The following is a 24,620-nucleotide window of genomic DNA, read 5'->3' as shown; positions in this document are numbered from 1 at the left end:
AACTTCACCAACAACACGTATTTATGTTCCTTACATTCATATGTTTTGAATTTACTGCCTGCCCAAAACAACTATAAAATGTAAGCTGCTTAAATGCAGTAGATAGAACTGTTAAATGGGACAGACTCTAAAAGACAGGAATTAGGAACAAGATGGCAGAGGAGTAGGTGGACATCGAGTACATCTCTCTCTACGGATACATCAGGAACATAGTTTCAGACACAGAAGTGCATGCAGAACACCAGCTGAGAGTGGCCTGGAGTACCTGACCAGAAGAAAACAATATACAGAACCACGCAAAACCCGGTAGGAAAAAGGAACTAGGGGGAAACACAGGAGTGTTAGTACGGCTGTACCTGCCCTCGGCGGGTGGGGGACTGAAGCAGGGGTCCAATCCCCACATCTGGGCAATTGTCTGAGTCAGAGGAGAAACATTTAAGGCTGAGAGTGAAACAGCTGATCTGTGGCAGCCTAAATGGAATGAGAATCAGACAGTCCTTGCCACAGCCATACATACCCTGGATAGGGATGCAGGTCCCCTGGAAGGGGCAGCAGCTGGAAGCTGGAGTTTAGGGATTGTGGAGCAATCCCAGGGCAAGAGCTGCTGTTGACTGCAGAGAGACAGGCCAAGGGGATGTGAGGGAGGAGAATATGGTGGGAAATGCCTGTGGAGGAAAGCCAGGCAGCCATGGAAGCAAGGCGATACTGCTGAGTCACACATAGGGGATGGAGCCATCACCACAGCCTCTCTCTCCACACGCCAGCATTAGCAGGTGAACAACAGAGAGGCTGGCCCATCAAATACCTGAGGCACTACAGAGTAGGACCCCAGCCAGGAACCCCTTTAAGTGCCCGACACAAGTATATACTGAGTAGGATCCCAGTCAGGGGGGCCCCTCTATGTGCTTGACACCCCGAACAACAGAGAAGGACCCCAGGCAAGGGAGCCCTCTAAGTGCATGAATGGGCGGAGCTACAGACAAAGGCTGGCCAGAGGCCTTCTGATCACCAGCTACAAGAGGCTCGAAAAAAGATTCTGAGAGGGCCATAACTCCTGCCAGGGAGGCAGTCCATGTCCCTGCACACTTGGTGCCACCAGGGTCCCCACAAGCCAAGCAGCTGCACCTCACCTCTCACTGGTGAGCTGCCACAGCCAAAAAAAGTCTTGCATCTATGCGCACAGGGTCACTTCAGTCATGTCTGGACTCTGTAACCCTGTACACTGTGGCCTGCCAGGCTTCTCTGTCAGGGAGCGGGGCTCTCCAGGCAAGAATACTGGAGCATATTGGCCAATACCGGTTGCCATACTCTTTTAGAGCACTGTATTTCCTGCTGCCCTAGCTTCTAACTCCCCTGAGTACCTGGTGCTGCCAGAACCCCTGAGACCCAAGCAGCTGCACCAACTCCACACCTGGCCCTCACGGGGAAAACCCAAGTCCTCCAGGGCAGCCTCAGGAGCAAACCCCAGTGGATGACCCACATGCAGAGGTGGAAATAAAACCACAATTGAAACCCGGGTGTAGTGTGGCTGAGGAAGAAGACCTAAAACCTTCCCACCAGCTGTACAAGCTGCAGATTAAATCCGTACAATCATCTAGGCAGACTCTGTGTCTATGGAATATATAAAAGGCCACTGAGAGCTCCCACAAAAGAAAATGCACTAGTCCTGACAGCTGCAGACATTGGAAGCAAGAATGCACAGGAGTAGGACCAGATTAGAATCTGAGCTGCCCCCACAGCAGGTCCAGAGATCAGCACAGTGTTGGAGGGCATCCTAGAGAGGTGAGGGGGACTGTGACTTCCAGCGAGGGAGAGGACTCTGACAGCAGGGACCCAAGAAAAACATTTATTCTTCTTATGTTTGACTTATTCTGTAGATTCTTTTGGATTTTTTTTCTTTTTTCCCCCTTGCCCCCCCTCTGTTGCAGTTGTCGATTTTACTGGCACTATGAAACCTAATTAAGCTTTTGAGCTTTTCTTTTTTTCCTCAGTTACATTTTTTATTATTGTTATAAACCTCTGCCTCTACACTGGGCTTTTTCAGTTTTGTGGAGTTTTCCTTTTTTTTTTTTCTAATTTTTTAGTATTACTTTTTAATTTTTTAAACCTATTTTTTTCCTACATTTATCTCTTTGTTTCTCCTACTGTTCTTTTCCCCTTTCAATTAATCCTTAATGTACATAAATCTTCTTTATTTACCTTTATTTAACTTTGTATATCTATTCTTTCTTTCCTTACATCTCAACATATTTGTTAATGTTATTTTCATTGTTTTATTCCGCAGTTGGCACCTTGCTTTAGTTTTGTTTTCCAGTTTGTGCTTCAGTTAGTTTTGTTCTGGTAGATACAATTTTTGGTTTCCTTTGCTCACCGGGTCAGTCTATTATACTTTATTTTTGTTGGAATGCTTTGATTTTGTTTATGGGTGGATATGTATATGTGTTTATTCAGTCACACTTTTTATTGTTGTTATAAACCTCTGCCTCTACACTGGATTTCTGCGGTTCTGTGGAGCTTTCCTTTTTTTTTTTCTTTTTCTTCGCTTTTTTTCTTTTCTCTTTTATAATTTTTAATTTTTTTAAACCTATTATATATTTTCTACATTTATTCCTTTGTTTGCCTTTCCTACTGTTCTTTCCCCCTTGCAGTTAATGTTTAATGTATATAAATCTTCTTCATCTACCTCTATTTAACTTTGCATATCTATTCTTTCTTTCTTTTCTTTCCTTCCTTTCCTCTCAACACATTTGTTGGTTTTGTTTTCATAGCTTTATTCCCCACTTGAAACCTTGTGTTAGTTTTGTTTTCCAGTTTCTGCTTTAGTTAGTTTTGTTCTTAACTGGTAAATATAATTTTTGATTTCCTTTGTTCACCGGGTCAATCTACTGTACTTTATTTTTCCTGGACTGTTCTGTCTTTGCTCATGGGTGTATATGTATATGTGTATGTTCTATTTTTTAAAATTATTATTTGCCTGATTTTGTAACTGCCATTTGTCTGGGGTTCATCTTTGGTTTCTCATTTTTGGATATTTGTTTTAATCTCACTTAATGTCATAACAAACCACTTGTGGAATCTTCATTCCTGACCAGAGATCAAGCCCTGAGCCTTTGGAGTGGGAACACTGACTCCGAGACCCTAAACTACCAGAGAACTAATCCTGCTATTGCTGCTGCTAAGTCACTTCAGTTGTGCCCAACTCTGTGCGACCCCATAGACGGCAGCCCACCAGGCTCCCCGTCCCTGGGATTCTCCAGGCAAGAACACTGGAGTGGGTTGCGTTTCCTTCTCCAATGCATGAAATTGAAAAGTGAAAGTGAAGTTGCTCAGTCGTGTCCGACTCCTAGAGACCCCATGGACTGCAGCCCACCAGGCTCCTCCATCCACGGGAGTATCAAACAGAGAGAACTCACACAAAGGAAACCCCTTGACTGCAAGGCCCAGCATCACCCAACCACGAGTGGTGCCCTGTGCAGGACGCCCCATCTGAACAACAAACAGAACAAAAATACAAACCCAATCATCAGCAGACAGCATTACCATATCACTTAGCCTTGTCCATCAGAGGAGAAACAAACAAACAAACAAGACCTCAGCATAAATCTCACCCTATAGGAAGCTTACACAAACCCCTGGACCAAACTTAGGAGGGCAGAAACCAAAAGGAAGAAAGAATTCAAACTTGAAGCCTGGAAAAAGCAGACCTCAAATACAATAAGTTAAAAAAAAAATAATGAAAAAGCAGAGAAATACTACACAAATGAAAGAACAAATGAGAAATGCAGCAGTCCAAACAAATGAAGAGGAAACAGCCAAACTACTTAAAAAAGAATTCAGAATAATGATAGTAAAGATGATCAAAAACCTTCAAAACAAAATGGAGAAAATGCAGGAATCAATTAACAAACATCTAGAAGAACTGAAGAATAAACACACAGAAACAAACAACACATTTACTGAAATTAAAAATACTCTAGGAATAATCAATAGCAGAATATCTGAAGCAGAAGGAATCAGTGAGCTAGAAGGGAAAATGGTGGCAATAACTTCTGAAGAGCAGATTAAAGTAAAAAGAATGAAAAGAACTGAGGATAGTCTCAGAGACCTTGGAGACAGTATCAAAAGCACCAACATTTGAATTAAACATTCAAAGAAGAAGAGAAAAAAGGGGTATGAGAAAAATTTTAAGAGATTATAGTTGAAAATTTCCCCAACATGGAAAAAGAAATAGTGAATCAACTCCAAAAGGCACAGAGTCCATACCGGATAAAACCAAGGAGAAACACACCAAGACACATACTAATGAAACTAACAAAGACTAAACACAAAGAAAGAATATTAAAAGCAGCAAGGGAGAAGCAGTAAGTGACATACAAGGGAAACCCCATATGCGTAACAGCTGATCTTTCAGCAGAAACTCTGCAGGCCAGAAGGGAATGGCAGGATATATTAAAGTTCTGAAAGGGAAAAATCTACCACCAAGATTACTGTAGCTGGCAAGGATCTCATTCAAAACTGCTGGAAAATTCAAAAGCTTTTTCAGCCAAGCAAAAGTTAAGAGAATTCAGTACCACCAAACTGGCTTTACAACAAATGTTAAAGGGATTTATATAGTCAAGAAATAGAAGAGAAGAAAAAGATTTACAAAGTCAACCCCAAACAATTAAGAGAATGGCAACAGGAATATATACATCAAAAACTACTTAAAATGTAAATAGATTAAATGCTCGAACCAAAAGACACAGACTAACTGAATGGATACAAAAACAAGACCCATATATGCTGTCTACAGGAAACCCACTTCAGACCTCAAGACACATATGCACTGAAAGTGAGAGGATGGAAAAATATATTCTACCCAAATAGGAAGCAAAAGAAAGCTGGAATAGAAATCTTCATATAAGATAAAATAGACCTTAAAATAAAGAAGATTACAAGCGCGGGCAGCTGCAACGGCGCACAAGAGCAGCAGAAAGGAGCTACACCACATCCAAGGTCAGGGGCGGAGCCCGGGAGAAGCTACCCCGTGCTGAAGGTAAGGAGCAGCAGCTGCACTTTGCTGGGGCAGCCGTGAAGAGATACCCCACGTCCAAGGTAAGAGAAAACCAAGTAAGAGGCAGGCACTTAGAGAGGGCATCAGAGGGCAGACGCACTGAAACCACAATCACAGACAACTAGCCAATCTGACCACATGGACCACAGCCTGGTCTAACTCAGTGAAACTAAGCTATGCCCTGTGGGGCCACCCAAGACGGGCGGGTCATGGTGGAGATGTCTAATAGAATGTGGTCCACTGGAGAAGGGAATAGCAAACCACTTCAGTATTCTTGCCTTGAGAACCCCATGAACAGTATGAAAAGGCAAAATGATAGGATACTTAAAGATGAACTCCCCAGGTCAGTAGGAGCCCAATATGCTACTGGAGATCAGTGGAGAAATAACTCCAGAAAGAATGAAGGGATGGAGCCAAAGCAAAAACAATACCCAGCTGTGGATGGTACTGGTGATAGAAGCAAGGTTTGATGCTATAAAGAGCAGTACTGCATAGGAACCTGGAATGTTAGGTCCATGAATCAAGGCAAATTGGAAGTGGTCAAACAGGAGATGACAAGAGTGAACATCGGCATTCTAGGAATCAGCAAACTAAGATGGACGGGAACGGGTGAATTTAACTCAGATGACCATTATATCTACTACTGTGGGCAGGACTCCCTTAGAAGAAATGGAGTAGCCATCACAGTCAACAAAAGAGTCCAAAATGCAGTACTTGGATGCAATCTCAAAAATGACAGAATGATCTCTGTTTGTTTCCAAGGCAAACCATTCAATATCACAGTAATCCAACCCTATGCCTCAACCAGTAATGCTGAAGAAGCTGAAGTTGAACGGTTCTTTAAAGACCTACAAGACCTTCTAGAACTAACACCCAAAAAAGATGTCCTTTTCATTATAGGGAACTAGAATGCAAAAGTAGGAAGTCAAGAAACACCTAAAGTAACGGGCAAATTTGGCCTTGGAGTACAGAATTAAGCAGGGCAAAGGCTAATAGACTTCTGCCAAGAGAACGTACTGGTCATAGCAAACACCCTCTTCCAACAACACAAGAGAAGACTCTACATGTGGACATCACCAGATGGTCGACACTGAAATCAGATTGATTATATTTCTAATAAAAAATTGATTATATTATATTTCTTTGCATCCAAAGATGGAGAAGCTCTATACAGTCAACAAAAACAAGACCAGGAGCTGACTGTGGCTCAGATCATGAACTCCTTATTGCCAAATTCAGACTGAAATTGAAGTAAGTTGGGAAAACCACTAGACAATTCAGGTATGACCTAAATCAAATCCCTTATGATTATAGAGTGGAAGTGAGAAATAGATTTAAGGGACTAGATCTGATAGACAGAGTGCCTGATGAACTATGGACGGAGGTTCGTGACATTGTACAGGAGACAGGGATCAAGACCATCCTCATGGAAAAGAAATGCAAAAAGCAAAATGGCTGTCTGGGGAGGTCTTACAAATAGCTGTGAAAAGAAGAGAAGCAAAAAGCAAATGAGAAAAGGAAAGATATAAGCATCTGAATACAGAGTTCGAAAGAATAGCAAGAAGAGATAAGAAAGCCTTCCTCAGCTATCAATGCAAAGAAATAGAGGAAAACAACAGAATGGGAAAGACTAGAGATGTCTTCAAGAAAATTAGAGATACCAAGGGAACATTTCATGCAAAGATGGGCTCGATAAAGGAGAGAAATGGTAGGGACCTAACAGAAGCAGAAGATATTAAGAAGAGATGGCAAGAATACACAGAAGAACTGTACAAAAAAGATCTTCATGACCCAGATAATCACGATGGTGTGATCACTGACCTAGAGCCAGACATCCTGGAATGTGAAGTCAAGTGGGCCTTAGAAAGGATCACTACGAACAAAGCTAGTGGAGGTGATGGTATTCCAGTGGAGCTATTTCAAATCCTGGAAGATGATGCTGTGAAAGTGCTGCACTCAATATGCCAGCAAATTTGGAAAACTCAGCAGTGGCCACAGGACTGGAAAAGGTCAGTTTTCATTCCAATCCCAAAGAAAGGCAATGCCAAAGAATGCTCAAACTACCACACAATTGCACTCATCTCACATGCTAGTAAAGTTATGCTCAAAATTCTCCAAGCCAGGCTTCAGCAATACGTGAACCGTGAACTTCCTGATGTTCAAGCTGGTTTTAGAAAAGGCAGAGGAACCAGAGATCAAATTGCCAACATCCACAGGATCATCGAAAAAGAAAGAGAGCTCCAGAAAAACATCTATTTCTGCTTTATTGACTATGCCAAAGCCTTTGACTGTGTAGATCACAATAAACTGGAAAATTCTGAAAGAGATGGGAATACCAGACCACTGGACCTGCCTCTTGAGAAATCTGTATGCAGGTCAGGAAGCAACAGTTAGAACTGGACATGCAACAACAGACTGGTTCCAAATAGGAAAAGGAGTATGTTAAGGCTGTATATTGTCACCCTGCTTATTTAACTTATATGCAGAGTACATCATGAGAAATGCTGGGCTGGAAGAAGCACAAGCTGGAATCAAGATTGCCGGGAGAAATATCAATAACCTCAGATATGCAGATGACACCACCCTTATGGCAGAAAGTGAAGAGGAACTAAAAAGCCTCTTGATGAAGGTGAAAGAGGATAGTGAAAAAGCTGGCTTAAAACTCAACATTCAGAAAACGAAGATGGCATCTGGTCCCATCATTTCATGGGAAATAGATGTGGAAACAGTGGCAGACTTTATTTTTTGGGGCTCCAAAATCACGGCAGATGGTGACTGCAGCCATGAAATTAAAAGACGCTTACTTCTTGGAAGAAAAGTTATGATCAACATAGATAGTATATTCAAAAGCAGAGACATTACTTTGCCAACAAAGGTCCTTCTAGTCAAGGCTATGTGTTTCCCAGTGGTCATGTATGGATGTGAGAGTTGGACTGTGAAGAAAGCTGAGCACCGAAGAATTGATGCTTTTGAACTGTGGTGTTGGAAAAGACTCTTGAGAGTCCCTTGGACTGCAAGGAAATCCAGCCAGTCCATTCTGAAGGAGATCAGCCCTGGGATTTCTTTGGAAGGAATGATGCTGAAGCTGAAACTCCAGTACTTTGGCCACCTCATGCGAAGTCTTGACTCATTGGAAGGGACTCTGATGCTTGGAGGGATTGGGGGCAGGAGGAGAAGGAGACAACAGAGGATGAGATGGCTGGATGGCATCACTGACTCAATGGATGTTGAGTCTGAGTGAACTCCGGGGGTTGGTGATGGACAGGAAGGCCTGGCGTGCTGTGATTCATGGGGTCGCAAAGAGTCAGACACAACTGAGCGACTGAACTGAATGAAAGAAAGAAATCAAAGATGACATAAACAGATGGAGAGCTATTGTATATTCCTGGGTAGGAAGAATCAATATTGTGAAAATGACTATACTACTAAATGCAATCTACAGATTCAGTGTGATCCCTATCCAATTACCAATGGCATTTTTCACAGAACTAGAACAAAAAATTTCACAGTTCATATGGAAACACAGAAGATCCCAAATAGCCAAAGCAGTCTTGAGAAAGAAGAATTCAGCTGAAGGATTCAACCTTCCTGACTTCAAATTATACTACAAAGCTACAGTCATCAAGACAGTGTGGTACTGGCACAAAAACAGAAATACAGACAAATGGAACAAGACAGAAAGCCCAGAAATAAACCCATGCACCTATGGGTACCTTATTTTTGACAAAGGAGTCAAGAATATACAGTGGAGCAAAGACAGCCTCTTCGATAAATGGTGCTGGGAAAACTGGACAGCTACATGAAAAGAATGAAGTCAGAACACTTCCTAACATCACACACAAAGATAAACTCAAAATGGATTAAAGACCTAAATGTAAGACCACAAACTATAAAACTCTTAGAGGAAAACACAGGCAGAACACTCGACGGCATAAATCAAAGCAAGATCCTCTATGACCCACCTCTTAGAGTAACAGAAATAAAAACAAAAGTAAACAAGTGGGACCTGATTAAACTTAAAAGCTTTTCCACAGCAAAGGAAACTAGAAGCAAGGTGAAAAGACAACTGTCAGAATGGGAGAAACTAACAGCAAATGAAACAACACACAAAGGATTAATTTCCAAAATATACAAGCAGCTCATACAACTCAATATCAAAAAAACAAACAACCCAATCAAAAAGTGGGAAAAGACCTAAACACACATTTGTCCAAGGAAGACATACAGATGACTAATAAACAAATGAAAAGATGCTCAACATCGCTCATTATTAGAGAAATGCAAATCAAAACCACCATGAGATTATCGCCTCACACCAGTCAGAATGGCCACCATCAAAAAGTCTAGAAACAATAAATGCTGGAGAGGGTGTGGAACGTTCTTGCTCTGTTGGTGGGAATGTAATTTGATACAGACACTATGGAAGAAGGTATGGAGATTCCTTAAAAAACTAGGAATAAAACCACCATATGACCTTGCAATCCCACTTCGAGGCATATACCCTGAGGAAACCAAAACTGAAAAAGACACATGTATCCCATTGTTCACTGCAGCACTATTTACAATAGCTAGAACACGGAAGCAACCTCGATTTCCTTCAACAGATGAGTAGACAAAGAAGTTGTAGTACATATACACAATGGAATATTACTCAGCCATAAAAAGGAATGCCTCTGAGTCAGTTCTAATGAAGTAGATGAACCTAGAACCTATTATACAGAGTGAAGTAAGTCAGAAAGAGAAAGATAAATATTGCATTCTAATGCACATATACGGAATCTAGAAAAATGGCTGAAGAATTTATTTACAGGGCAGCAATGGAGAAACAGACAGAGAATAGACTTACGGACATGGGGAGAGGGTAGGAGAGGGTGAGATGTATGGAAAGAGTAACCTGGAAACTTACACTACCATATGTAAAATAGACAGCCATGGGGAATTTGCTGTATGGCTCAAGAAACTCAAACAGGGGCTATGTATCAACCTAGAGGGGTGGGATAGGGAGGGAGATGGGAGGGAAGCTCAGAAGGGAGGGGATATGTGTGTACCTATGGCTGATTCGTGTTGAGGTTTGACAGAAAACAACAAAATTCTGTAAAGCAATTATCCTTCAATTAAAAAATTAATTAATTAATTATAAATAACGGCTACAGGTCACAGGAAGAGAAATGAAGACTCTAACTGCACTGGTCAGAGAAAGATGCATCTTGGGCAGCTAGTGGGGGTGAAGGGGGCACACTGACTGAGCTGTAAACGAGAGTATTCTGACAGATGCAGGACATGGACGTGGGCAGAAAGGTAAACAGAAGGGGAGGCATTCCAGCCAAGACATCCAATGACACCATCAGAGGCACGAAGATCTGAGAAAGGACAAGGTATGTGGAGGGATATGCTAAGTGGACCAGGCAGGATATGAGTCCTTTGAGAAGTTATATAAAGTATTATCATTGTGACTGTGTTGTTGTTTTTACCACTGTTGTTCTCTCTTGTCCAAATCTAGCAAGAGTTACTGGCTCAATTGCCAAATTCCACTTTCACAGCAAGGTTTACCCAACAGCTGATTTTAGAGATCGGCTGGAAGGAAAAGACAGCCTGAGCACCAGCTGGGTGACAACAGGGCAAGGTCTCTCTACCAACAACAGACCAGGAAAGGGACTGTTCTCCTGCTGCGTGGCATTATCTGATGGGACCCACTGAACTTGTGAGGCCTACTTGCCACCAGCTGGAGTGTAGAGCCAACGTCCAGAGAACAGAGACGAAGAACGGCAGACGCTGAGCGAAGCCCCTGCAGACCCCGCGGGGACCTTGCTATACCACGGGCTTCCTCACGCCAAGTAAGGAATCCCTTCACTGCTTGAACAGTTTTGTTTCCTCCTTAACTTAGCCACGTGTTAACTGTTTAACAAAGAAAATGCCCATCACAGTAAACAGAAGAAATTTTCAGAATACTTCCAGTATAGCTGAATTTGGTGCCTTCATGTGAAAAAACAACTTCCTAGCAGTGCTAGAGAAGTAAAACCTCTCTTGAATACCACAGTTTCAAGTCCCATAATCAGAAGTATCAATCACAGAGCATAGAAGAATGACTAGTAAAAACATTCACTATATCTTCCCGTAATTCCCCAAAATGGAGTAAAAACAATACATACCTATACAGTCCTGATTATCCACATAATGCACTTCATTCACACCTAAACCTTCCTTTTGATAGAGTTCTTGTTCCTAGAAAAAAATAATCACAATCACAGATATGGAGATGCCATGTGAGAGGAAAGACTCAGTTTGGTGCCAGATATAATCATAACATTTATTGATTAGTCAGCGTACAAAAGGTTCATACCAATTGACTGGGTAACTGAGAAGTCTTACAAAACGTTAGGGAAGAAAAATCCTTGCCCCTAAGGCAAGGCGAAATCACAACTTCAATGGCCAACATAACACACGATTTACATATGTGGAAACGTTCCCTCACAGATAAGCACGCTTTCCCTGAAATACGCTGGGCAGCCAGGCACAGACACAGGGATCTGTTAATAATCACTCAAACCCAAGACAAGACCAGGGCAGGCAGGCAGGAATTTTATCACAGATGAGTGAGCAACGCAATGAACTCAGGGTTATGTATATTTCTTATTTTTCCCCCTGAATGTTTAAATATTTCCTCCTAAGAGACATACTAGCAGAAGGTTCTGTCATTCTAGGAGGCAGTGTCCACTTGAACTCAATCTGAATCTGAAATTCACTTTTATTTTAAAGAACTGTTATAAACATAAATCAAGACTGTCTCCTCTTCATGCAGTTTCTAGATAAAGCTTGCTGGGCTGGTAGGAAGGGAAGAATTAAGGCAGGTTATGTGAGAAGCATACATGCCAAACTTCACACAGTAATGGAAGGACTAAGGCAGCCGGAGGAAACATTTTCAGAGAAACCCTCTTAACTGCTAAGTACTTGTTTTCACCTGTTTGTTTATGCCAGAACTGGCTTAACTATAATATATAAGGAGAGGTGTAAAAGTTGGAATGTGCTGGGAAACCCAAAAGGACAAAAACATAGTAAGAAAGGAGGAAAAGATGAATGGGATGGGAGCAGGAAAGAAAGGATTTCACATTTCAAGTCCAGATTCAGAGGGGAGCTGAGAAAACAGCGGTGCTCATATGAAGGGAACAGCACTATGAACCAGCAGCCAGGAAGGTGGGTGTAGACCTGCAGAAGTCACTGAACCGCTGTGGTTTCTTCATCTGTAAAACAAAGGGCTGGACTAGACTAACGGGGTAATTTTGAGTTCCCTTTAACTCTATTTGCTTCACCCAGGAAAATACATCTCAAACAGCTCAAAGGAAGGAAAGGGAAGAGTATTAGTAGGAAACAGCAGAAAATTCAAAATACAAGGTAAAAAATGGTGAGACTAATCACAAATCTACTGATTCAAAGTTACCTATACTTACTGTGCACTCTCAAGTGTTACAAAGAACTTTCCTAAGACCTGAGACTGTAAGTGCAGGACAGGTCCACAGTTACCTACTATGAGTATGAGCGGGAAGTTCCTTACCCGACCAGAGACGGCGTCCGGCCAAAAACACGCCACCAACAGGCCACTGGCAGCGCACAGTGTAACCTGGCAGGGCTAGGGAGGCAGGCCAGGCCAGTGCCCGTGGACTCTCCCAACCTGGGGGCTCCGCTGCCATATACAGAGAGAGGGTGAGCAGGTAACGAGTGGGCAGAAGCAGAGACCCAGGGGAAGAGAGGGGTGCCCAGGACTGGGTGAGAGACTGCTGACTGGCAGTGGAGGAGGAGAGAGCCCAATCAGGAAAAGAAACAAGAAAAATTTCAAGTCTAGTAAAAGTCACTAGTAAAAGGCAAGATTCCCTCACTTCTGAGGAGGCACCTATTTTAGAGTTTTTACTTGGCTTGGTCCCTAAGCTCAGCTCACATCGACACTTAGGATGTGCCCCCACAGCCCACACAGGGCCTCTCTGCTTCCCTGGGCCACCTTACACCACACCCCATCCATCCGGGTAACTACAGTCTATCTCTGTACCCTGAAATTTAAAATAGAGGGCCGTTCTTAAATCTAAATTGTACGCCAATTACCTCCTTCAGAATCCTTTCATTAAAAAATTGTTGAAGCTTCTCATTGCAATAGTTGATACAAAATTGTTCAAAACTGTTATGTTCAAAGTACTCTGAAAATAAAACCAGAATCAAGAGTCATCATCAGATCAACTTCACATTAATAAATTTAACTTAGGATAAAATTTTATTATATCAATGCTTAATTTAACAGTATGTTAAAATGTATGTATAACTGTTTCATAATCCTCAAATGCTCTTATTTCAAGACTTAAATTTTGATAGGCACTAAAATTAAGTATTAGAAACACCTCAGCTTGACAAAAAGTTGTTTGTTAAATAAATATAATATAGTAAAAGATATAAAATATAAGTCACTTGAGACATATTTTTAAGGCACAGGAGTTAAGGCAATCTAAATTGAAGAAAATGACTTAAAATGTAAGCACTTCATATTTTTCTGTATAATCTGTGAGATTGTAGTTAGCAAAAATATTATAGATACTGATGCATTTCTAAAATTAAGGAGTTGTATTACATTATTTCTAAGATCCTTGCAGCTTTAAAATGTTATGACTTTGTGTATTCATGTGCTGGCACAAACTGGTGCAGACCAAGAAACCCATGTCTGAAGACTATGAAATTCTCAAGTCAGTGATGAGTGTTTCTCTAGCTCTGAACAAAAGGTAATGCTTTATTGTAAATTTCAAAATATATATCACATCAAAAACAAAACTCTGCCCTTCCCAAAAATGTAAACACTCATATCTTCTCATGGCAACTGCAAACAAATTACAAAGGACACCACTTGTGCACAGACAGAAGGAACGCCCGCACTGATAAAGCTCAATAAAAAAATGGTCAGACTTACTGCGAGATTTTTACAACATGGTCATTCCGAACAAAGCATTCAGACATGAGTGACTCATTTCATTTCTGGTCATACACACCCACAATTCCTCTCAAATATTTATCTGAATAGTTTACGCATTCGGCAGAAATTAATTGGACATAGCTCTCTGTTAACAACTATCGGTAAGGATGGAGTTTTATATATAGTCATGAGTTTGGCCTCTGTGCTGGGTTAACCTGTACCCAGCTCTACACTGGAGTCAATGGTCTTAATGAGTCAATTCTCTTTATCAGCAACACTGAGGACTTTATTCAGCTCTACTCATTTAAGAGTACTGAGACATGCCTACCCACAGTAGTTTCAATCAATATTTTAAGCATTAGTGTGACCAAAATCCACAAGTCTTTCCTTTTTTCCTGAAACATTTAAATCATATTATGAAGTGAAATGATAGTATGGACACATAACTGGAAATACATTAAGTAAAAGGTACTACAGGGAAAAAAGGCTTTTAAAATTGTAATCATGTGTGGAAAAACTCAGTGTAAAAATATCAAACAGATACAAACTCACAAACAAAACTATATTTACCAAACCCAGCAATATCCAGGACTCCAATAAAATAGGATGATGTTTCAAAAGGAAAACACTGGTTCACTCTGTTGACCACATGATCAAAAAGATGGCTATAGACGGTCTTTGCCAGGGCATCCCGGGCATTGTTTGCCTGTTCCACTTTCAGGGGTACCCTGTAAAAGAAGACCGAGTCAACAGAAATTCTTCCTAGTAATACGTTATGGAAACAACACCAGGTTCCCAAGAGCTGAGCACAGTCAACGCGAAGGAGAAAATAAACAGCTACAAAATGTCAGTTGTGAATGAAAACAAACAAATAGGGCCAAGTAAAATACTACAGGAGAATTATCTATAATTAAAGACCTATTATTGAGTAAAAGAATATTAGGCTCAAAACATCTTTTTAACCTTAATTTTATACCTCACGGTACATGCTGAATACACAAGAAATTTATTCAGAGGAATAATCTTCCAGGTGACTTTCTTAAATGCAAAAGAAACTGTGTTTAATTCCAGACAACTTTAAAGTTCAGTAATTTGTTAACACTGCTTAAGGAAAAAAAGTTGATCTTAAAATCCAAACTGTCCAACTGTACTCTTTCATCTAAGTATTAATTAACTACACGGCATAACAGCATCAGACGCTGTAGATACATACACGGTCCAATGAAGAGAGTGCCACACAAAAGAACTTCCAGACACTGTGCCAAATGCTGTTGTAAAGCATGAGGCACCTTGGGAACACCAGAAAAATGATAAAACTTGAAAGACATCTTGAAAGTCATTCAGGTCAGACTAATACTTCAATCTCTTCTGAACAGTGGTTTCCCAACGTATATTTCTTGCAGAAGAACCCTTTCCTAAAGGGACTCTTATGTGGACACTCCATCCATAAAACATAGAACTGCTTTAGCACACAGGGGAAATGGAGCAGAGGACCACAGCCGGGGCTTCTACCAGCCTTCCTGTGGCCTCCAGAAATGTCTCTGAAGGACCATGCTACTGCAGGCACAGATTTTCTTCATCATAGCAATAATTGGGAATTAGCTTAGCAGAGAACCAGGCTAAACATACCTTGCTAATATTTCTGAAAGTAAGTTACAGGATTTTCTGTGTAGCTAAAAGGGCTTTTTTTATCCTTACTTTTTAAATTTATTGAAATGGTTTGACACACTCCTTTGCCTTACTCAGCAAGGAACAGAGACAGGATCTGGCTTTTCCCTCACAAGGCAGGACTTGCAAGGAGCAGTGAGCAGGGAACTTACTTTATCACTGTTCCTTTGGTGCCCCCTGCTGTTGTCAGCATGACTCTTGTAGTTAAACTTACACGAAGATCATCTTGATCCAGACCCAGTAATTCAGCACAATATTCCAATGACTGAGTAGATTTATTCTTCAGATTACAACCACCTAACGAAAACACATTTTAATTTGCAATTAATAAACATTACATGAGATTTTCAAGAGGCATTTCTTAGGAAATACACTTCACTGACACAGCTATGAATAAGACAAGGCTTATTTGTGACTTTTAATTTCACCTCCCTCGTTCCCCACCCTTGTCAGACACTCATACTGCCAAGGTCACTGGGCAACTCATTCAGGGCAGCCCATGACACAATCCTTTCAGCCCGCCAAAATTTTAACCTGTCAGGGTTTCATTTTCCATGACCCTGCAAGGGAAATATTACTAATGATAGATTACAAACCTTGTTAATATATTAAATCTCTGGAGTAACAGAATGCCTTATCACTAAAACTCTCATGACTGCAGAAAACGTTAAGGAGTAATTTCAGTGGTAAACGTCTTGATGTCAGTGTGGGTGTGGATGTTTGTCTAGGGGCAGGTGTGAGTGTGCACACGTGCATGTGCTGGTGACACTCGGGGACAAAGGAGGAGGGTAAGGCGGCCACGGCTATTTTTTCTGAACATCATATCTACAGGTTCCTATTTATTGAGGCTGTTTCAAAATGCTTCTTATAGAAAGACAGCATACAATAGTGCTTTAGACTCCGGGCTGTTATGGCTCTAGAATTTACTAGTTGTGTGACCTTGAATGAGTTACTTATTATGCTTAGTTTCCTCACCCATATAATAAGGATAGTAACTGTATCAATCTAATAAGGTTGTTATGAAGACTAGTAAGGGTGGATACGTGAATTGCTCGGAAGAGCGTCTGGTGCATAATAAGCACATATAATTATCGTCTTATTAATAATAATAAAATAATTAATATTTTAGGACTGTATAAATGATTCATTTAAGACTATCTAATTTCAAAATTACAAAGAATGCATGTAATCATATGAGAATTATATCATGACAAATAGATAAACTATTTAACAGACTGGTCTCAGGGGAAATAGACTATGAGATCTCATATGAATAAGGGGTTGTCAAGACAATTCATTGAGGAAAGAATTGCATTTCAAACAAATGGCATTGGACAACTGGACGTCCACAGGCAAAAGAACGTAGCTGGATTCCTACTTCATACCATACAAAGAAATAAACTCAAAGACTTCAAGGTAAGAGTTAACACAATTCTCTTAGAAGAATTCAGACATAAATCCATATGATCTTGGACTAGGCTGGTTTCCTAGATATGGCACCATAAGCAACAAAAGAAAATAATGTGCAAACTGAATTTCATCAAAGTGAAAACCTTTTACGTTTCAAAGAACATTATCAAAAATTTAAAAGACAAATCACAGAATATGAGAAAATATTTGCAAATTATATATCTGATAAGGAACTTATATTCAGAATATACTTAAAAATTTTTACAAGTGAATTTTTAAAAGGCAATCAAATAAATGAGTAAAGAATACAAGCAGTCATTTCTCAAAAAAAAGATACACAAATGGCCAATAAAATCATGAAAAAATGCTCAGCAGCTTGATCCATCAGGAAAATGCAAATAAAAACCACAATGAGGCAGCACTTTGCATGCACTAGAGTGGTGAGAATGTACAACGATTCAGTTACTTTGAAAATCAATAATTCCTCTAAAGGTTAAATATAGAATTACCATATGACTCTGCAATTCCACTCCTAGGCATACACACAGAGAAATGAAAATATATACGCACACAAAAACCTGCACATGAATGTTTACAGTAGCAATATTCATAACAGCCAAAGGTCGAAGCAACCTAAAAGTTCCTCAAATGACAAATGGATAAAATGTGGTATATATCCGTGCAATGAAGTACTAGTCAGCAAAAAAAGAAATGATGTACTGACAGATGTTTAAACATGAATGAACCTTGAAAACACTATGTTAAGTGAAAGAAACTAGTCACAAAAGAGCCCATATTGTTCGATTTCATTTATATGAAGCACCCAGTTGACAGAGACAATGTAGAACAGTGGCTGCCTAAAGGCTGGGTATTCGGGAGGGTTGGGGAGTAACTACTGAAGGCTATGGAGTTCCTTCTGGAGTGATGACAATGTTCTAAAACTGATTAGAGTGATTATTGTGCAACTCAATACAAATTGTTTAAATAAAGCGGGAAAAAACAATAAGGGAAGAGGAATACTTAGAAGACATATTAAACCTTTAATTCCAGGAAAATAAAATTACTACTAGTTTGTACACACATACACATGATCTAAAATTACATAACTCAAAAAATTTACCACCAATAACTGATCAATTCATTTCAATGCTTCTTTTTTTAACTGTTTTGCAAAGTTTGCCTGGAAAATCCCATGAATGGAGGAGCCTGGTAGGCTGCAGTCCATGAGGTCGCTAAGAGTCAGACACAACTGTGCGACTTCACTTTGACTTTTCACTTTCATGCACTGGAGAAGGAAATGACAACCCACTCTGGTATTCTTGCCTGAAGAATCCCAGGGACCTTGGGGGAGCCTGGTGGGCTACCATCTGTGGTGTCTCACAGAGTTGGGACACAACTGAAGCGACTTAGCAGAAGCAGCAGCAGCATAAAATATTTATGCTAGTAAATTAAAAGTTTTTTAAAACATTAAAAGTTTCAAAAATGCAAAAAAAAACCACTATAAAATAACGTAAGGCTTTCATGTCACACCTTCTAAAAATGAACTTCTTTGAACAATTTTTTACAATTGTTCTTATAATAACGTATATTTCGTTATGTGGAATTTTAAAAACATATGAAGTCCCAATAGGTATTTTTTGCATTTCCATCAAGTACAAACTTCTAAATAGCAATGGGAGCTGTCACCATATTTACTAAAGAATAAATTTTCTGATAAAATAATTACAAAATATCCAGAGCTTTTTCAAATTGCAAGGTCATGCCAAAATTGAGCTCTCTGAGACAGGAAAAAATAAATTCTAACTAGAAAGAAATCATCTGAATCTACAGGAAGGATTATAGGAACGATGAAGATTAATATAATAAAATCTTAGCTATTAAAATAAAAAAGACTTAGTTTATTAATTCTTTTGATTTATTCCCTCATTCCAATCTGCTCTGCTTTCTCCTCATTTTCCCTTCAACAGAAGGAAGTTAGAGAAGAAAAATAAAAGACAATGTAAATATCTACTAAGTGCCTTTTGACAATTAAATGCTTTTCAACTAACTAGACCCACATTCATGACTCTCTGTGTACACCTGCGCCACAGGGTAATAACACGAGGTGTGTGAACATGCCACCTATCACTTCAAACAAGCAATATTTCCAAAGTGTGCATTAACTAAACATTTTTGGATATTATTAATACTTGGAATTCCTGCATGCTCCCTTGGTATAATGATGCCACAGAGCAAACGAAAATGTACTCCAACATTCATTACATTTTCAAATCCCTCAAAAAAAAAACTAATACAAATTTTAATGCATACTAAGTATATACCTGATATTGCCTGGTTTTTCTTTTTGCTTGTTTCATTTTAAACTGGGATTAATCACTATTTTTATTTTACTTATGAATTAAAAACACAGTGATTACTACATGGCAGGCATAAGTATTTGCATCATTCTACAAATATTCAACTCATTTATTCCTCTTTACGACATGAGGTTGGACCTGGTATTTATTATTCCCACTTTACAGGTGAGGAAACCGAGACTCAGAGAGGTTAAGTTCCTGCCCCAGATCACATAGGCAGGTAACACACGGTGAACAGATTAGCCCTAGACAACGTACTCTTACATACCATACTCTGTCATCTGATGCTGCAGTCACAGACTCACAGACACTCAGTCTGAAAGCCATTAAGACTGTCGACTTTCATCTGCTCAGAAAGTTCAGTGACAGAGGGCAATGAGGGGCAGTTATCGCACACACCGGAGTTAGTCAAATGTGAGGAGAACCAGCTCTCATACCTACAACTTCACTAGTGACCATACTACTTAAACTTCTCAAAGGTCCTACTTCTGTAAAACAGAGATAATATCCTCTATCTCATTATCTTTATTAAGTTCAGATTATGACTATGATGTTTACAATGAAACACAATATATGAAGGGTCTTACACGTAGCAGACACATTCCTTTTTTAATGTTCTTCCTTCCTCTTGTGCCCCCTCCTACTACTGCTAAGGTAACTGTACTTTAAAAACACTTCCCTTGGGGATTATCTCTTCATTATTTTATGAGTGAAAAAGTCAAGGTTTACAAAGCTTCTGGGATCTGACCCTAAGGCCCACATTACTGATCACTGTGTTACATGGTGCTTTTGATGTTTTTAAAACAATGTATGTATGCAGGAATCAACAATCTTTTCCTCTAAAGTATGAGGTTTTAGGCTTTGCCGGCCAGGCAGTCTTTGTCACAACTACCCAACTCTGCCACTGCAGCATGAAAGCTGGCATGGATAAGACATAAATAAATGCCTTTGTGTATTCTAATAAAACTTTATTTACAAAACAAAAACAGGCAGCTAGTCAGATTTGATCATAAGCCAACCCCCGCATTCATGGATCAAACTTAAGATCATACAAAGAGTTAGTTGCTCAGTCATGTCCGACTCCTTGCAACCCCATGGACTGTAGCCCACCAGGCTCCTCTGTCCATGGAATTCTCCAGGCAAGAATACTGGAGTGAGCAGCCATTCCTTTCTCCAGGGGATCTGCCCAACCCAGGGGTTGAATCTGGGTCTCCTGCATTGCAGGCAGATTTCTTTACCATCTGAGCCACCAGGGAAGCCTTGGTATTTACATAGACACTGAAACAATATGGCTGAAAAGTTGTATCATGAAGGCATTTAAATGCTTTTTCAATGTGCATCAAGTTTAACTTGTTTTCATTTCCGATAATAATGTATATGGGCTTTTACATACTCAATTATCCTAACTAACTAATCTAAGTTTAGATCAGTGAACCAGAAAAAATATCAAAATACCTTAAAAGATAGTAGAGGATTATTCTGTTCACTTATTGGAAAAGACTATCATCAGTCCAAAAATTTATCCAAATATGACCCTAGTAGTCAGTTACTTATCCTTCATAAAATGAGTTTATTCCTCACCAGTATCACTGATTTATTCAAAAACAAATCTCACAATAACCAAAAATGCAGCACCCTTCAGTTGCAAGTTTCATCATGTGACACAATGTAGTCTGGAAATGCAGGGGATTAACAAACTAGCACAGAGTCAAGGTACATATACAATTAAATAACAGAACTTCGAATTTTACTTCTTTTTAAAACAAAACAAAAAGATCACACACAAAAGAAAAACAACCTGAAGTGCTGCCAGCTTCCTCAAAATCAATATTCCCAAGGTGCAGGACCCCAGCTACTACCCGGAACAGATCAAGCTTTTCTTCATCATCCAAGCCAATCTTTTTCATGGCTGTGCACATTCTAACAAAATCTCCATGGTCATCCAACAAAGGATCTTTCAAGGAACCTGCCTTAAGATGCTACAAAACAAGAAGACATCAATTAACTGTGGTCTACACTGCTTAAGTATCACCAACACAACTACACAAGGTCTACTAACGCTCTATGTAACATGCAAAAATAAAATGTGTCATTCAGAAAACTTTAGTGTTTCAACACATTCAAAAACTGAATGACTGGGCAAAGTGTACACAGGCTCTATATATTATTTCTTTCAATGATGTGTGAATCTACACCTGTCTCCATAAAAATTTCAGTCAAAAATGCAATGAGATGTTTTCCAATTTAATTACAGTTTTAACTCTAAAGATAAGATACTATATAAATATATAAATTGAGTGAAAATGAAGGAAATATCAGTGGTTGAATCAACATAAAACCAAAGATCAAAAAAAACTGAAGTTTTAAAAAACTGTCAAAAAAGTTTAAATCTGAGCTGTACCAGTATTCAAAAGCAGTGAACAGTGGAAAGTCTAACAACAATTTTCATGGCCTGGGAATTAATTTTTAAGCCTTTATCTATTAGTATATATGAGGTAAAGTATATTAGTAAGCATTATGCTTATGCTAAGAATTCACACAATGACTGAAAACATTTCAGAAAAAATGGAAGAGAAAATTTGCTTTCTTTCTTAAAAGAATGTTCATCTAATGTGTTCTTTACTAGAACCTATAATAAACTCAGAAAAAGGAAGAAAAGTCAGCCCTGCAGAAACTAGAAGGAGGAAAAACAAAAGTTACTGGACACAGAAAGACTGGACTAGCAATTTTCCAGAACTTGAGAATAAATAAGCAAAATTAAACATGAGGTAACAGTGTCGGAATTAACTGGCCATTCTAGACATCCCTAGGAGAGTCTTTTTTTCCTCCGGGTTGCCAACTGCTTCCCAGCTCAAGTTGTAGCTGCCTTTCCACAGTCTTTAAAATGTTGAATTATGCATGTGTAAAATTTCTGGAAAATGTCTAGACAAAGAAATTTAATTTTATTTTTCAAAGAAGCAAACAACAACATGCAGCCAAATTTAAAAGAAAACACATATCATGCAGAATTTTTAGTCTTGCAATTGATCAGTTACTTCACTTGCAAACTGTTTCTAATCAAATGTCTGTGAATATATTGCTATTATAGCAGACTAAAAATACTGCATTCTCCTAAAAATTACACACAGCTTAAAGACACGCCAATGGAACTAGGCAAAGAATTCTGAATAGTCAAAATGATCACCTCATCCTCCTGATACAGAAAACAATAAAAAGTAATTTAAACATATTAAATCCATTAGTCACTTACATATTTTTATATATAAACTCAATAATGTGAATAAGATTCTTAACAATGTATGGTGACTCTAGAATCAGAAAGTGAACATTTTCTTCTTAAGAGAGTACAAACAGTGCAATATTCTTTGGAAAGTAAAATAATAGTCTTCTTTCCTCTCCACTCAGTCTTTCCCACGCCAGAAGATTAAGTATATATATGTATGTGTTTTTAGCTTTGGGATAGCAGCAATATCCCACTAGGGAATGTCCCAATTATCTTAGTGAAAGTAATACAATTTCTGTATTTCAATGGTACCTTGTAAAAAGATAGATTACCATAACAAAAGAGAATACTGTAATAAGTAATAATGTCATTTCTTAAAGTCTCTACCATGGATGTTTACAATTTATAATTCAGACATCTGTATCTAAAATAATAAATAAAATATCAATTTAAACAAACATTAACTGCAGACTCATCTGTTTAGAATTCAAAATAATGGGGATTTTTATTTGTTTTCTATTCTTTTCTATGAATATATTAAAGATATAATCCTCACTATCTTGAAAGTAGTCAAAAACATCTAACTCACTCAAATGCATCTAACTCAAATGCAGAGACATTAAAAACTGAATATAATAAAATTTTGTTCAATTACACACTCAAATCTTTTTAAAAAATTAATAAAGACAATATTAACTAGTCCCTATAATTAATCCTGACTTAGTATTTCATAATTTAAGCTGCCTGAGTAGCTACACCTTCATACCACTTACCACTTAATAAAATTTATAAAGGTTGTAGATTTTTAGATTAAGGATTTTATGCTTTTAAAGTAATGCTTACATACCTGTGGCGGATTCATTTTGATATATGGCAAAAACCAATACAATATTGTAAAGTTGAAAAATAAAATAAAATTTAAAAAAATATAAAAAAAGAATAAAAAAAAGTAATGTTTAATGGTATAATTATATTTAATTAATCCTAGAAATACAATAATTTAGTAAAAGTTACACATAAAACTAAACTTTTCATAATAAATTACAGAAACATGCTGCTTTAAAGAGAAATATCACAATAACACATAAGAACTAGTTCACAACAATGCTCACTCTTTGTGTACATCAAAGCTCATTTCAGCCTTGACACAGATAATAAATTATAAAGAGCATATTTTATATTTAATCCTAATGGTTAATATGAGAGTAAGTTTCAAAGCTGTTAGCAAAGGATTTTTAGGCAATTTGATACACTCATGTTTGGAAAATAACAGGAAAAAAAGTGCACTGAGGTCCCACCAAGAAGACCCAGAACCTGCAGCTTCTAGAGATAGCAAAAGAGGAATAAAGTGTTTCAGGGCGAGAGAAGCGTGAGTGACTGTGAAGGTTTTTTATGCATAAGCCTAAAGTAAGAAATCTTACTTGGGCTTCAGAATAAAAACAGAATGTATCTTTCAGCACAATTTTTTTGCATTAAAGATTATAATTTGTTTTAACAGTCTACTTTACCTCAGGAGTTTTTCGGTTCTGTAAAATCTGTTTGTCAGTTTCTTTGTTAGCAAAGTATCTAGTGCAGCCTCGGTTTAAATACTATGACAAAGAAATTTAAAATATCATTAACAATATTATCCACAGGAAAACAACACAAAGGCAAACACAATCTATCCAAAAGTACTAACCATTTCTACACATAACCTGATTATCATTTAATCTCTCAATTAAAATCAGTACTTCTGTACATCATAAACACTTTACTTCTATTAATCAAACCAGGGATGGTAAAACTCTTAATCTGAAAGTTGAATTAAATGATTAACTGAAAAAAAACAGTACCACAAAGCTTTCCTACTTTTAAAAGGGAGCAATTTTAAATCTTTACAAGATTTGACCCACACTGTGGTTTAATATTTTGAATAATACTTTAAATTCTGAACAATTAACAAATAATATCCTTGAGTTTCTTAAT

General features: G+C 38.5%; 1 protein-coding gene across 4 annotated transcripts in view; it reads right to left on the bottom strand.

Moving 5' to 3' along the window:
• Positions 1–24,620, bottom strand: part of MYO6 (myosin VI) — a 157,737-nt gene that overhangs the window by 48,935 nt on the left and 84,182 nt on the right. For all 4 annotated transcript variants that reach the window (XM_070376223.1, XM_070376219.1, XM_070376221.1 and 1 more), the window contains exons 10-15: positions 24,164–24,244; positions 21,231–21,411; positions 15,818–15,962; positions 14,568–14,725; positions 13,145–13,236; positions 11,203–11,275 (exon numbers count right to left, since the gene is read on the bottom strand). In XM_070376223.1, the coding sequence (XP_070232324.1) occupies positions 11,203–11,275; positions 13,145–13,236; positions 14,568–14,725; positions 15,818–15,962; positions 21,231–21,411; positions 24,164–24,244 (730 nt within the window). The remainder of the gene's footprint in view (positions 1–11,202; positions 11,276–13,144; positions 13,237–14,567; positions 14,726–15,817; positions 15,963–21,230; positions 21,412–24,163; positions 24,245–24,620) is intronic.

The sequence above is a fragment of the Bos mutus genome, chromosome 9, assembly GCF_027580195.1.
Source record: "Bos mutus isolate GX-2022 chromosome 9, NWIPB_WYAK_1.1, whole genome shotgun sequence".
In the NCBI taxonomy this organism is placed as follows: domain Eukaryota; kingdom Metazoa; phylum Chordata; class Mammalia; order Artiodactyla; family Bovidae; genus Bos; species Bos mutus.
Note: the sequence above shows the minus strand (reverse complement) of the source record. Positions and strands in the feature narration are given on the sequence as shown.